Below are 15,295 nucleotides of genomic sequence, written 5' to 3'. Positions count from 1 at the left end.
CAAAAAAGATTTAATAACTTACACAAATACTTGTCACGTACCAATATCCAAACCGATATCGTGTGCCATTATCGCTAGCTCACAGAGCGCTGCCTTAACGAGGCAAAATCAATCCGCTGAGCAATGTTCGTTCATTTCGTGGGACAGCAGATTGACAGAGCGGCCCGTAGGACAAAACCCGGTTTTTGCAAGCTCGCCAACGCTCCAATTCGGTGCGATTTTCCCTCGCTGGCGATCGTTTTTGAAAGGCGTTGTGAGAGGTTTTGAGGGTTCAAGATGGCCGCCAAAGAGCTCGCGCAGGTGTGCAATTGTGTTGGTGGACAAAATTAAGTGGCAAAAAAAAATGCATTGTGTTTATTTTCGGTGTACTCACTGTTGTTTGTGCATTGTCATTTCGTTGTTTTGAAAATCAGTTTTAATAAAATCGTTTCCCTCATTTGATGGACACATTTTGGCAATGTTTAGAAATTTCAAAAGCAATCAGATATTCTAGGTGTATCTTTCCGATCATATGGCATACATTATCATTCTTAGATACATTTTCAAAATATTATACAACACTTGTTCAAAATCTCAATTTTGGACAAAAAAAAAATTACATTCATTTTTATTTCTGTTTTCGATTGGATACAAAACAACAATTCCTAAAATCATAATTTTTGTCGAAAACTTCTAAAAAAATCTAATTTTAAATGTTTACATCTTGAGTAATACTATGTACTTTACTACATATATTACGTGTACTTTAAAGTATGGAGTTGTCGCTGCAAATTTGTCAACAATTGGCAAAATTGCTATACATTTTTGAAAATAAACGTTGCTTACACGTTATTTCGCACATACACATGCGCAGATAGCCCATACATACGTATTACAGAAAAATACATGGCAGCGTTCAAAGCGAAGGATGTAGAACAAATGAGATATTTCCTGTAAGAATCCTATTGGGACAGCCCGAGCACTGCTGTGAAGGGCAAAACTGCGAAGACCTGTTCACCTAGCTCGAACACTGACTTTTTGTATGTTGAGTAGTGCTTTCCAACCTTTTTCGGATAGTGGACCACTTGGTTTTAAAAATACATTTGCGCAGACCACATCTACTAAGAACAACATTTTATAGACTTAGTTCAAAGTTTTTTTTAATAAAACATATGTTTAAATCTTACTCTAAACATGCCTGTCGATAATTTAATCACGATTGTGGGAAAAATCGTGCGATATGTATTGTAATAAGCTTTTGATAATAAGGCCACTGATAATTTCATGGTTTACCTTTTATTTATCACTAACGCAACAGAGAGTTATGCAATACATAGTGGATGTATTTTGTTCTATCTATACACGACGAGGACCATCGCCAACGAAGTAATATCACGAAAGTTCTGCAGTTTTTTCTCGCACTTGCACGAGGGCAAAGGGAAAGTATTTTGAGTTCTACCGCTGCTTGTCCTCGGTGAACTGAGACGATACCCACGTGAGCACCCATTTTAAATTCGTCAGCAGGTACTTCAACGCTTTGGTCCACTGTTCTTCCGAGTTGAATTGGATCCTGCAATAGCATAATGGACAGGAATAGTAAAGAGTGTTTGCAAAGCTAGTGTTTCGTTACTTACTTGATCGAAAAACTGCTTCCGGTCGATGCATCTTCGATTTTTCCTTTCTCCATTAGGTAAGGCAGGCAAAAGTCGGGATCTCGGCGGACAATTTCTTCTTTGAACTGCTGCAAACAGTCGAGGAATGCAACCATCGCCGCATCGTATTTGGAGTCCCATAGAAAACGGAATCCTCCGTTCCCGTACAGCGGTAGCTCTTTCCCTTCGCCCAGGACCTCTATGTAGGAATGATTGCCGTACGGTACCAGGCGATACTGTTTGAAGGTGAAATTCATTTTGCGTGCCAAGGCCGACAGCAGCAGACACGTCTGACCCCAGGCCGCATTTATCTCCGACCAGTCGACCGGAGCCGATGGTAGCCGCCCGAGGCGGAAGTTGTTTATCGTGCCAAAGTGTCCCGAGTGCCAGATGTGGAAGGTTGCATTGAAGACGTTTGTTTTCTTCAGCTTCTCTAGCTGGCTCTGGGCATACGCCATCTGGCATTCGAGGGAACGGAACTCGTCCTCGGTGGTTATTACGTCTCGGCGATGCTTCGTATACTCGCGCCAGTATTTGTTCTCCTCTCGTTCGAGCCGCTGCTTTTCCTTTTCCTGCTCCTCGACCGCTTGCCGGATGGATTGCTCTTCGCGAGACAGGCTGCTAAGTTCCTCGAGCAGTCGTGTTTCGTCCTCCTTCAGGCCGGCCAGTTCCTGCTCCAACTCGTCAATGTTTGGCACATCGTCCGTCATTTCCAGCTTCTTCAGATAGTTGTTGTAATCGTTCCATTCATCCTCGGCGATCTTGAGCTGCTTGTCCATCAGTTCCAGCAACGTATCGGTACACTCGTCGCACAGGGGATGGTCGATTTCCGAGTTGTTCGATAGCGCATCGAACAGTTCCGCCTTCACGCGCAAGCTGTGGCCGAGCGACTCCTTGTTTTGGCCGTCTGACAGCAACATGAACCCGTTGGTATCATTTGTCGAATCGGTTACACGGAACGGTGGCACAAAGTGGTCAAAGCTGACCGATTGCGATTCGAGGTCAACCTCCAGATGTGAGTTGATCGGTAGCGCCAGCTCCGCCAGCGTATGCTCGCCCAGGCTGGCGAATGTATCGTCGACATGAATGGGCTGCATGCATCGCTGGCAGGAAAAGCTAACGCTTACCTTTGCGTCATTCATGCTACAAAAGAACACTTTCTGGCGGAACTGATGGAAATGGCTAGGTTGTATAAATATGCGCACCCTTTCTTTGTTTTGTAAGGGGACTTGCGATATGTGCGATACTTTTATCGTTTCTCTTTGCAATGAAAATATTGTTGGCCTTTTTCGTTTGACATTTTGGCAGCAAATAAAAACAAAACAAAAATATGTATATAGCGCACAGTTGAATACTTACTGTTCGATTTGCTCCTACGGATGTTCATGGAATCTTTCAAATTGCCCGTTAAAGAAAAAACTCGCCAGTTCAATAATCCCTGTTTAGCTCGCTTCTTAACTAAGAGCTTGGCATTCCAGCCCTACACCAGGAGCTATTTAATCCTTCCCTTGAAGTATTGCTAGAAATAAGATAATCGAAAGATCAGCCATTATTCATCATAATAATTTATTATATAATTTTCAACAACAAAACTGGATGACTCACTCATCGTTTTTTGTGATAGAGCCTTTGAATCACACAAAATTTATTACATATAATCAAATTGTGAAATGATGAAAATAAAAATGCAGGGCTAGCGCTAATCTTAAATATGCTGTAGTAAATCAGTTCAACAATTTTCGCCATATTTCTAAGAAAAGACCAACCCCCATCGTCGATAAGGTTTAATACGCTTTATTTTACTTTGTTTAGTTTCGTTATAATTTGCTGGCTTCTGAATCCCAGCGGCTGTTCTCACATACAATTGCTATTAAGAGTTATGTTGTTTCACATTTCAATATCGTGCTCTCTTGTACGCTTCTCATCGTCAGCTACTAATTGTATGCACTATTTTAGCATCATCATGTTTTCCTTTCGTTTATTCAATTTGTGTTTCTTATTTTTTTTCTTTATCATTATTTATTATTATTATTACACAGTATCAGGTCGAGTTCTAGTGAGAGTGTCCGATAGTTGTAAAGTTGCGTTCTTTTATGCTTTTGTTCAATGTAATTATTATGTTTCATATAAACCCGCTCGGAGCTCATTCATTGCTATCTTTCCCTGGTTTGTTCGTCGAGTGTTTTCGCGCCTCGCGTATATAATAATGCTTAGACAGTACTATAATATTTCACCATAACATATCCTAGGTCACCTTTATTTTGCGCGAACTTTTCACTGCTTCCCCTCGCTGTCTCCGTCGTTTTTACCACTCGCGAAGCCGATATTTACCTATCGGTAAGTGTATTATGTGCAGTAGTATGTTGTAGTATATGCGTACACCCTTGCCGAGCATGTGTATGCATAACACCAGTGTGTTATAGAGCGTAAATGAATCTGTAAATTAAAAAAGTGTACTGCGGATGCGATTCCAATCCAGCCGACGACTGTTGTCATCATCTGCCGACGGTGGCAAAGCTGTTAATCGTGTTCTGTAGTTTATTCCATGATAAATTTACTGCCGTAACGACAATTTTTCACTAACACTTTTTAAACCTTCTTTCACCAGGTATTTGATGATTCATTCCAATAATGTTCAATTAGTACAATTTGCATTTATATATTATCTTTTGTAAATTAAAGGTATCGTAATTAGCAGCAAAACATGTTCACTTTTCACTCTCGCTTTTATCCAGCAAGGATTCGAACTTAATTACGTTCACTTTATTCCACGCACCCTCATACACATTCACAATGGCCCTTGCACTTTTGTAAATTTTGCCGATAGAAGATCAAAGCATGTGTTAACAAAACATATGCTAAACTGGGTATATTGTGACATTCGAAAGATTCATTAACTGTTCCAAAATAATCATAGCTTAATTACAGCCAACATTGGAGAAAAGAACAATGGAAGTAAAGGTTTCTTTTGGCTGATAATTAGTCGCATTGCCGCACATCAAAGTGTTTGTGTGTGTGTGAGAGAGAGAGAGAGAGGGGAAGATCCATTCTACCATCGGCGAGGATTGTATTCCAACGGGTAAATGTATATTTCTGTTTCCCCATTTTTAACATGATTTGTTACAAAATTATGCGCAAAATAGATTTGATGAACTGTATGATTTAATTTTTTGCTTCAATATTGCGTGAAAATATAGCTTTACGTATAGCAGGTATGAAAGCAACTCACATCGTCTACAGAGTAGACTCGGAATCTGTATCTATGTTTTAGCAATTCATTGGGAGGTATGATGATACTACAGCTACGCCTGTTGTTTGATAACTCCCTCTCTCTCTTTTTTTTGCTTCGTTACACATGCAATGACTCATGACATCGTAGGGCAAGAGAATGCGTTTTTCAGGACAGCACTGTCGGAGAAGAAACGTGATCTACTGCCAAAGAAAAGTTACCGAAACATCATCGTCGGTGTAAGGAGCCACGAACTGTGAGCAGTTTTCAGGGAGAGATCCACTAAAGTACCCACTTTACGATCTACAACACTGACATCGCATGGCGTACAGCAGCGGGGCTGATGATCTCGGAACACCGGTTCAAAACGGAGGGCGACACGATCAGGACAATGGTGGACACGATAGCGAAGACGAAGAGGACAAAGACAGCAATGGGAACGGGGCTAGTCGATAAAGCTTTGCTCGACGCAGGCTTTCACTCGTTTTTCGTACTCCCGGCGATTTTCTTTGTAGAGCTGCGCTGCCATCGAATTGGCCGGTGAGTTTGGATTTGGATCACTCAATAAAGACTGCAAGTACAGTTAGCGAAATAGCGAATACAAAGTTAGAGCATATGTATGAATTATAACGCGCTACTAGGAAACTTCCCACTTCATGCATCGTGGACCAGGGACGTACCTGAATGGATGTTAGTATAGCTGACACATCGTATGTAGGGCTCCATCTATTCTGCAAAATGTCCAGACAGATACCGCCATCCGCGTACACATTTGGATGGAACATCTTTGACACAAACCTCACCGTAGGCGGCTTATTGGGATACTCCTCGGTAAACTCTATCGTTAGCTTGAACGTACCGTCCTCGAAAGGTGTGTCGTGTGGTCCGAAAATCACAGCGTTCCAAATCATAATATTGTTATCGGTCGGTGCACCGGACACGCCGGTAGGTGGATCTTCCTGAAGCCTGAAATGAATAGAAACATCAATTACTCCGTGCCATATACAAGGGTTTCCTTAAATTGTATACGTTTCTATAGCCATTGTATCATGTTAGATCGCTCGAAATTGCACAACAATGATGCAACGACTCTTAGGATCAAGGCAAGAATGGTCAGAGGGACTCAGGCGCTTATCAGCCAGCATTAAAGCATCGATCTTGCACGCAGAAGGGCATGATCGGGCTTAACAATTGTTCCTTGACACACTCTCAATGACGCGACCGACTTCAATGTGGTAGTGGGTCCAGCAATACTATACAAGCCGAGCACATTGTATATTGATAGAAATTGAACTTGAAATCCGGGACATAGGGTGAGGGTGAGAGTGAGTAATCTACTACTATAACCATCACGATGCATCTTATGGCCGATCGTGGACGCTTATATTCCATCATTCTCCGACCCAGAACGTAAACAAATCGGCATTCTCTGACCACAAGAATAGGTCGCCAATTCTGGGCTACGTTGCGTAATGAAAGAATAACGGGTAGGTAATGGAATAATTTTCTTCAATCGATTATGTTTGTCATCAACCTACAACGCGTGCACTTTCGCTCTACATTTCCACAAGTTGTTTAGAGTCCGATCGTCATTGGATATATCCTTTCCTAGGTACTGTTTGAATAATATATTTTTTCCTTACATCTGAAATTTCCTATTTCTCGTGCTAATTGCTGCGCGGTGTGTGAACAGCGTATTCCCTGGCCCCTTTATTGTACATCATTTCCTTCCCACTCGCGCTTTGTTTCGTTTTGTCAGTCGTACACCTATTTGCTGCAGGCCTATGTGTATGTACACTACGAAAATAAACTTTTACCAACCGCAACTGCCGTGTGAGCATCTTTTCTCACCGCTTTCCGGCGCTGAGAGTGAATCTGCAGAAGATGATGGCGTGTGCGGATTAGCTTGGTGGTCATTCCGCACGGACGCGATGGTTTGAACCTATCTCACCAAGACGGTGAGTGGGAAGGCAAAAAAGTAATCCGCGTCATCGCATTTCCTTGACTCAGCGGTTTCCGCAGCCATCCCCTCTTTCTTCTATGCCAACAACCGGCACCACCCAAAGTGTGCCGAAATTAGTTTGATTTTTTGGTTTTGGTGTCACTATGTCTTTGCCAAAGTGAATGGTTGGTTATTGCTTTCAGAGGCATCTAGTACGAATTTTGATGCGGGAACAAACATAAACAAAGACAGTTATACTTCTAGAATAATCATTCAATAAGAATGGTTGATTCATGATTCATCATGATAAGTAATGATTGGAGTTGACGAAGCCTCACGCGGTAAGGCCACCCAAATGTATTCCCTAATTGCCTCTGATATCGATAAAATCGCCCGTGGTACAGTCGTCAACTCGAAGGACTCAATAAAATGCCCGTCATGGGTTCAAACCTAGGATGGAACGTCACCCCGTAGTATTGACTTTATCCGGCTGCTTGGTAATGCATTAAGTCTCGAAGGCCCAGTCGCGGTTCGCACTAGGACGGGACTATACGCCAAATAGAAGAATATCGATAAAAGTGCATGACCCCAGCAAGTATAAAGAGCCAAGTATAAAGACGTGTTTGCTTGCATCGTCAATAATGATATCTAGTGAAATAGTATCAATCTCATACAAATGCATCTCTATCTACTACTACACTATCATGCCCTTTTAAACAGCTGCTTATGCGCTTAGCGCACATACACAAATACACGCGTAAACGCCATCGTGTATTGTTTTATCCGTTTCTGGTACGGTGTGCGCGATGCTCATCGTTCATTTGCCCAACCCAAGGGCATCCTTTTTGTGTGTTGGATTCGATGGTGAAAAAACACACTGTTACTACAAGGTCGCACCGTTCTTTGCTTGTCTGAGTTCGTTCGACTGTAGTGGATATTTATATCACACAGAAAAAAAACGCGGGGCGCGCGTTGGATCGAATACTACCTCCTTGGAAGAAGTCAAAATGTGTCCCCTTCACATTAAAACAAGGATTCGGTTCCATCCACTCTCCAACGCCCACCCACCGTACATACCCAATACCACAGTCAGCCGTATTTTGTCGAGGCAACCAGGATAAAACTGCCAGGCCAAAGTAGACCGGATAATAAACGGTAATACTGCTATGACAACGGTAAACGCGATTATTTTTTAGTTGTATGTGGCACGATTTCACTTCCACATGTATTGCCCAAGCCCCTTGATGCACACCGAATCGTTTGTCCTGCTGAAACAGGGGCTGGCTGTTTCTGGTTGCACATCTTCGGCACTGTTTAGCACTTGTTCTATTTTGCTTTTTTCTTAAACCTTCCACTAAACCGATGGACTGATTTGTTGCGTCAACCAGGATACGCATACAGGCACACTACAAGCACACACATTCATTGCGAAACCTTTAGAAAATTTACCTTTTGAAATCTCTCATAAGACGTCTGCGGGCTGGCGTGGACATTTTCTGGACGGGGTCGCTCTACGAGAAAGCCAACCAGGGATTATGAACCCAGCAGGATCTTTGTGTTTACCGAAAGAAAATCTGTAGTATTTTTCCTTAGTGCTGCTCTGTTGCTTGGAAGTGGTGCTGTGTTTCTTTTCCGGTTCGGTGCTACTGCTGCTGCTGCTTCTCGAACAGTCTGTTTCTGTCTCTTTCACGCACACGTGTGTAATGCTGCTTGGTCGGATATTTTCTTCCTATTTAGGCGAGGCTCCCGTACTCGCAACTTCCCGTCGCTCCGCACCAATGGGGAGGATTATCCCTTTTTATCGCTTTGTTTTGTGCTGGTCCACTCTAATCGGGACGTCCCCAAAACGGGAAAATTTGTACACTTTCTGCTGGCTGATATCTAGATTGGCCGAATGTGCGGGTTTATAGATTTATGTAAGCTCTGGCTTTCGCGTATAGGACAACCAGCACTGTGAAACTCACGGGGGAGCTTTCTCGCACTACAAAGGGACAGTATCTTGCACCGAGGTAACGAAAATATTAACTGTAAAAAGATCACACCGAAGAGAGACGGAAACACGCATGAGAAGTCAATGGCCAGATCGTGGCGGAGGGTTAATCATCGACCCGCCGTCGCAGCGCTTACCAGCTTCTATTTCTTTGAACCGTCGTCATATATGCCACACTTGCATGAACACTGCTGCTACTGCTGCTGGCTGCGCTGCCCCCAAACTCATCGACTTTATTGCCCGATTCGCTCCTAAACGCTAAAATATCACAATGTGTACGCGCACTCGTAGGCAAACAGAAGGCAGAAACAAACCGTGGATCGCTCACACACAGAATCTACCCAATTTTTGCGTAAAACCCCACAAACGCGTAAATTGTTTGCCAAGTGAGGTGTTTTTTGCAGTTCGCTGTGTGAGGGAGAAGGATACTCATGGCGTTTCACACGAAGCCATATTGGATAGGCGTTTGACAGGCTGAGTCAGACGGGATGACAGACTGTTTTGCGATGGCTGTCTATGGATGACATAGGAGATCGAAAAGAATTTAAAGGAGCGAGTAAATTTAATTGCGATACAACAAGAAAGAAGTTTTTGCCACAGTATAGGTTTCGAACACTTCAAAAAGAATTCATTTGTATGTTATTCAAAAAAGAGGTACAGTGTAACGCCGTTTATTCGGGTATCTTTTTTTCCGGCTGTCCGTATATCCGCGTTATTGAAAAATGATTCTGCACAAACAATGACATTGCTTGCTGAGGAAAATAAACTATCATCAGAGCACATTATCATACCTGAAAACATTAACATTAATCTCAAATTTCAAATATTTTCTTTAAAGTTACATGAAGTTAAAACTAACTAAGTTTTCCTAAACATAAAAAACACACAATTTGTGATTTTAAAAAGCATACTTGAATCCATATTATTCGAGTATCTCGGCGATGTGGAGTCCTGATGAGCCCGGATAAACGGCATTCCATTGTAATGTTTTCCAACCATTTTTTTAGCATCAGACCACCCCAGTTGGTCCAACAATATCCATATTTAAACACGTTACACAAAATATTTGAAAGAGCAAACGTTAAAGAATCCTTAAATGCATCGTTTTCAGCTATTTCTGTTCGGCAATTTTAAAAGTTGCAATAACAGAATACATTTAAAGTTAACAAGCATCGGTTTTGTGTTCTTAAAAATTTCTTTATTTCAAAAAGATTTGTGTATGTTTTTATACTTGGACGGTACTTTTTCTTCTCAGTCGGCTATCTAGTTCTACGTTAGTTTGTGTTTCTTAATTTGTCAAGAGCTTAACGTTCATTATTATATTCCTAATACGTTTGTACCTACGTAAATGGAATAAAATTGGTGCACACAAATGCAAAAAAATCGTCAAATGTAGACTACTGCACTAGTAAAGGTAAAGTTAATTTTAAGGCGCAACATGCACATGCATGTTCTTACTGGAATGATTAAAAAAAACTAGAAAAAGGTAAATCATTTGGGAGATTCTGTCCACCTTTGTGTGGTCGTAGTTTGGAACACTCAAGGCATCAGCAGTTCGATGTTAGGAGATTGCATATTTTCAAATATTTGGTATTGTGAGTAAACGCACATCCAGCAGTAAATCTGTAGGATAAAGGAATTAGAAAGCAACGTTAGCACATTGATTTGCTGATAAAGCTTTATAACTATACTCACGTTGTAGGCCATCCATACCCAAAGAATAAGGCTCGATAAAGTTTGTTGCAGCTGTAAACAATGAACACAATTTTACGTACTGCCCGTTGCTTTTGTGATATAAATTACTCACATAAATGTAATAGCCTCCGATTAGCCACAGGCCGAACACAAACTGGAACAGAATGGCGATCCCGAATAGTGCCAACCATGGTAGCATCCAACCACGGGTTGTGGTTTTCAATGAGTAGCAAACTCCTCCAGCGGAAAGAATCAGCAGAATGAAATACAGGATAAAAAATCCTCCGACAACCTGCATGGAATCGCGTATGTCGGTCTCAAACAGTGGAGAGTATAATTGCGATGAATCCCCTCCGAGCAAGTTGTATGTTGTCTTTAAACGGGACATAAAACCGAAACAGTTTAGTACAAAGAATGAAAGCTGCTACATAAAACCATACAACCACCAAAAACCAACATGTGCTTACCATTGTAATCAACACGATGGACGTAGCCACGGTGTAAGCGGCCACTGCGTAGCTTCCCGATTTTACGGAATTTGTCCAAATAAATGGAGACCAGCAAGATTCTAGCCAGACCATTTTTGTAACTTTACGATACAGCAAGTGATCTGAAATCAAACACACAGAGCGACAAGTTGGAAAGTTACGTTTTGTTTGAAAATAACTTCCCAAGCGCCAGACGTCATTACGCGTTTAATGGCACGTCGAGAAGGCACGCCCATGCCGATGGACGCTGATTGCAAACACTTACCAAAGGATGAAGAGAGTGTTTCGTTGCCGGCAGCGTCTGGTATCTTTAGGTAGGAATAGTTTCCGGTGTACAGGAGTTATGTTTTATTTTAACTTTGCTCAATATTTAGCAACTTAACAGACGTAATTATGGAGGTAGAAAGCGCAACGCAAACAAACAACCAAACTGCATCGAAGCTGTCAAACATGTTGTTTCTCCATTTGACAGATCCGCCTAGCCATAGGACAAGGGGGTAGGGCATCCGGGTAATTATTTGTTGGGGTCTTTTCAATTGAGGTAATTTTTCTTTCGATTTAAATCTAAAAACATTCAGTTGAATCATGAAATTAATAAAATCTATTTGCATTATTATTTTGATATTTTTTATTTTGATTAAGAATTGAGCCACATTTTAATAGATTAACATTATTGGTTACAAATAATGATTGTATCTGAAAAAAATCAATATATTTTCATAGTTAAAGAAATGACTTAATAGTACCTTGTACACTTCAATTCAAATTAACAGCGCTGAAAATTTATCAGCATACGACAATTTAAATGATGCATTAGTTAGATAGTTTAAGGATATACCTTTATGTGGATTGACGAACTATGTTGTATGACATCTAAAAGGTCTGATAGTTCTTTGGGATGCTTGTGCAATTCTCTTGAACCGAATTCCGCCGGTCGGCATCTATATGTTTCTAAACAGGTCCTGTTTCATTTTATCTAGCCATTGAACCCGTTGCCCGCGTTCCTGGTGTGACATTCTCGTAAGATAATCGAGCCGAGCAGGGAGCCACTCGTATTCCAGAAGACCACAAGCGTAACATGAATGTGCATAAACGAAAAGGAAAGTGTCCAGTGCCTTTGATTAGAATGTTTGGTCACCCTCTGGATGTTTTTTTTATTTATGGCTTTGTTGACTTATTATTGACTTACTTTTGTATTGACTTCCAACGTCAAACTTAACCGCTAACAATAACCGCTGTTGGTCAAGGCCTGCCTGTACCCACTTAGTGAAATGAGCTTGGCTTTCAGTGACTAATTGTTACCATAGCAGGATAAGTTAGTCCTACGTATGGGGGCACGGACTATTCGGAACTTGAACCCATGACGGGCATGTTGTTACGTCGTACGAGTTGACGACTGTACCACCAGACCGGCCCGCATTTGGTGAACATTTTGTCATAAAAGATTTTATTGGCAAAGGGAAAAGAATGAGAATATAGAAAACAATTTTATTCTGCCTTTCCTTCTTTGCAATAGTATTTGTTTGTGGTGTTTATGTCTTTTCTTGTAGCCCCGTTGCTGCAGCAAGAGCTGAATTGTTATAGTGAAGCCGATCTTGATATGGATAGCTCTCACTTCATAATGCGTTGGATACCATCCTTTCAAGAATGTGAGCTTCTTCGTATGGTCACACTTGTGTAATTGATAGGTATGGTAAATGTATATACGCCAAGAAGGTGTATCTCAAAAGAATCTAATCCAAAACAATACTATGCGCTACAATTGTTGGCAGTAACAATTTTTGCACTCATTGTTTAAAAATGAAAATAATACTGTGTAGGATTGCGCCCTACACTAGATAGTTAAAACTCGCGACTCGAGTTTTCTATGGGAGCAAAAATCAGCACAGTTACCATATTCACCGGAGAGCGCTAACAAGTGTCAAGCAAGAGCTACCCGCCAAGGACTCTATGCAAGATTTGCTAGCAAGGTGATATGAAGATCTAGAATTAAATTCAAGCTCCAAAATCTGTGCTGTTAACTAAATTCTGCATGTATTTCTTGGGGTACTTATTGTGGTACGTGCTGTGTTCCGGTAGCGATGTTTACGTTTTTGGGTTTGTACGCTGGCTTAATTTCCCCTCTTTCCGTGGACATACAAATGTTTCCTAATTATTAGTCGAGACACCACCCTTTGAACCCATAATTTGCATAACTAATTACGTAGATGGCGCTATTGGAAAAAGGGGAGTAGTTGTGTCATTGCCTCGAGATGGCGCTGCTATTGGTTTTATGGCTTAACTCACGCGTACAACAAATTGCCTACATTTTGGCGTATTTCAATCCTAAACAAATACACTTCATTTCTTTTGATGTGTGTGTGTTTTTTCTATTTGAATTAATCGAACCCTAAGAATTTTTTGTACGCTAAATTTAATTTTCACACACTGTGAAGTCCCATCGCGTGTGGGCGGAGGTGCAACATTCCCAAGGGTTTACCCTTTTCCAAAGAAGTCGAATTTTGTGTCGAATCCAATTTCAGCTTTCACAAACAATGCAGATGATGTGATGAGACTAATGTTATCTATCGGCCATTTGTATGCTTTACTGCCATTTTCTATATATTTACAAAGTCACGAATCATTCAGTCCCGCAGACGATTAAAGGTGATGTACAAAAAAGAAATGACAATCCGATCACCGTTCGCCTCAAGACTCTCTCGGCAAGGTATGGATCACTAAGATAGGGATAGATTTTGGAAGCAGTTCCGGAGTTGCCATTGCTGGAAGGTAAACCCTTCGGCTCGATCCGATCCGACTAATCGGTGTGCATGTCACCTCTGTCGCCACTACACGGCATCGGGTACGGGTGCTAAGAGTGGGAAGCAATTTGAATATTTGAAGTCCGTCCGAACAAACTTTAAGCACAGGTTTGCGACCGGTCATTATCGTAAACGAAATTCCGTTCTCCATTTAGTGCCACAAGGTTTGTACCACGTCACGGTGGCTATAGCGGTGTTGTTTTGGCCAACGGGCGCTAAACTCTACCGCCTGGGCATCCCAAAATTGGGCACTCATAATGATACGGTTAGCATGTTTTTGCGTATTTCTTTTCCTTCTTACCACAGGTTTAGCCGTGGTATGGTAGGTAGTGATAGATATTTTTAGGGGATATTTGGCAAATGCTAAAGATCAGCAGTACGATCAGCAAGTATCAGTTAACATTTGGCCTATATCACTGATGCGCGTCTAGAGCCTTTATCAAAAAGGACAATCGAGGTCTAGATCTTCCACGCCACTACAAAGTAGCAGCGCTGCCGACCAGTGAAGGGATAGCGCCAGAACGCATGATCGGACGCGAAGCATAAAATATTCGAACAAGAACGCGATTGCGTGTGGTGCGGCCCTTTTTGCGTATACTGCGAAATGAAGAGCACCAATGTATGCGCAAGCTTCGCAGAGTGGAACGTGCTCACCTTTACTGCTAATGGTTGCGTTGGGTAAGTCGATACTAATGCATCTGCTAGGGTTTTTTTGCTTTAAGCTTTGTTGGTTTTCTTGCGCAGTTTGCTAATTTTGTCCTACCATGTATTCCTCGATGTAATGCTATATTTTACAGACTGTAATTTAGTCTGTAAATTTATATCATCTATTCCTTTGTAAGTGCTGGATAAATATGAAAGAATGAGCTCAAGTCGGCTGGCGCTCGAAGCAGCTTATGAAGCTCAGAAAACAATCGAAATTTGGTTTAAGATTGAACCATTTCATTTACATACTAATGATCACGATCCATTTGTTTAATGAACCCACTCCCCATTAACAGAGATACTAACAATGATGTTGATACAGGTCACTTAATTTTTTTTCAAACTGTTGTAGCTTACCCATGTTCTTTATTTTATCGTTCCTTTTTTGAGGTGATATGACGCACTGCTTTTAAGATAGTTGTGTTCTAGAATTTCGTTGCTTAAATTAAAACATGGGTTGTAATATGTTGACACCTCTTGGAATCATGTTTGAGAGATTTATATGTGTACGTTGCGCCCAATGGTGGTTTGAAAAATCCGTTTCTTCACAGTTGTATATCACGAGCAGAAAAAGGTAGAAGGAAAACGTAGATAGAGGAATGATTCTAAGCGGCTATGCTCGTGCCGTCGCCGAATGCATTGGGTGTTGCACACTGTGATGCGTTCGCTTTTCTTCTCCACCGGCAATGCAGTTGAACCAAAAAGAGTGAAATTCAAAAAGATTTTTGAGCAAGCTGGTAACCTCACCGTGCATGATCTGTTCACTCTCCTCTCTCATTCGCTCACTCTCTGTGTCTAACTAGTTTTACTACAG

General features: G+C 41.4%; 3 protein-coding genes across 3 annotated transcripts; all 3 read right to left on the bottom strand.

The window, feature by feature from the left end:
• Nucleotides 1-1,259: 1,259 nt before the first annotated feature.
• Nucleotides 1,260-2,899, bottom strand: LOC120951694 (beclin-1-like protein). The gene is made up of 2 exons (XM_040370543.2): nucleotides 1,614-2,899; nucleotides 1,260-1,549 (listed from the first exon to the last, which is right to left on the bottom strand). Exons 1-2 carry the CDS (start codon nucleotides 2,771-2,773, stop codon nucleotides 1,435-1,437), a joined length of 1,275 nt encoding a protein of 424 aa, XP_040226477.1. The 5' UTR covers nucleotides 2,774-2,899; the 3' UTR covers nucleotides 1,260-1,434.
• A 510-nt stretch (nucleotides 2,900-3,409) lies between these two features.
• LOC120948989 (ubiquitin-conjugating enzyme E2-17 kDa) lies at nucleotides 3,410-9,229 on the bottom strand. Its single transcript, XM_040365904.2, has 4 exons — nucleotides 8,930-9,229; nucleotides 8,252-8,827; nucleotides 5,541-5,826; nucleotides 3,410-5,431 (listed from the first exon to the last, which is right to left on the bottom strand). Exons 2-4 carry the CDS (start codon nucleotides 8,293-8,295, stop codon nucleotides 5,306-5,308), a joined length of 456 nt encoding a protein of 151 aa, XP_040221838.1. The 5' UTR covers nucleotides 8,296-8,827; nucleotides 8,930-9,229; the 3' UTR covers nucleotides 3,410-5,305.
• Nucleotides 9,230-9,980: 751 nt separating this feature from the next.
• Nucleotides 9,981-11,446, bottom strand: LOC120952260 (uncharacterized). The gene is made up of 5 exons (XM_040371496.2): nucleotides 11,241-11,446; nucleotides 10,955-11,097; nucleotides 10,600-10,860; nucleotides 10,488-10,538; nucleotides 9,981-10,415 (listed from the first exon to the last, which is right to left on the bottom strand). The coding sequence occupies exons 2-5, from the start codon at nucleotides 11,066-11,068 to the stop codon at nucleotides 10,332-10,334; spliced, it is 510 nt and encodes a 169-aa protein (XP_040227430.1). The 5' UTR covers nucleotides 11,069-11,097; nucleotides 11,241-11,446; the 3' UTR covers nucleotides 9,981-10,331.
• Between the last annotated feature and the right edge of the window lie 3,849 nt (nucleotides 11,447-15,295).

The sequence above is a fragment of the Anopheles coluzzii genome, chromosome 2, assembly GCF_943734685.1.
Source record: "Anopheles coluzzii chromosome 2, AcolN3, whole genome shotgun sequence".
NCBI lineage: Eukaryota > Metazoa > Arthropoda > Insecta > Diptera > Culicidae > Anopheles > Anopheles coluzzii.
Note: the sequence above shows the minus strand (reverse complement) of the source record. Positions and strands in the feature narration are given on the sequence as shown.

Bases quoted from the DNA above. Each gene is read 5' to 3' on its own strand.
- LOC120948989 (XM_040365904.2), bottom strand. From the start codon at position 8,295: ATGTCCACGCCAGCCCGCAGACGTCTTATGAGAGATTTCAAAAG. The intron at 5,827-8,251 runs GTAAATTTTCTA...TATTCATTTCAG, and splicing joins CTTATGAGAGATTTCAAAAG to GCTTCAGGAAGATCCACCTA. The intron at 5,432-5,540 runs GTACGTCCCTGG...CTGTACTTGCAG, and splicing joins CTATACTAACATCCATTCAG to TCTTTATTGAGTGATCCAAA.
- LOC120952260 (XM_040371496.2), bottom strand. From the start codon at position 11,068: ATGGTCTGGCTAGAATCTTGCTGGTCTCCATTTATTTGGACAAATTCC. The intron at 10,539-10,599 runs GTGAGTAATTTA...CATTGTTTACAG, and splicing joins TCGGAGGCTATTACATTTAT to CTGCAACAAACTTTATCGAG. The intron at 10,416-10,487 runs GTGAGTATAGTT...TTTATCCTACAG, and splicing joins GGGTATGGATGGCCTACAAC to ATTTACTGCTGGATGTGCGT.
- LOC120951694 (XM_040370543.2), bottom strand. From the start codon at position 2,773: ATGAATGACGCAAAGGTAAGCGTTAGCTTTTCCTGCCAGCGATGCATG. The intron at 1,550-1,613 runs GTAAGTAACGAA...ATGCTATTGCAG, and splicing joins GGAAGCAGTTTTTCGATCAA to GATCCAATTCAACTCGGAAG.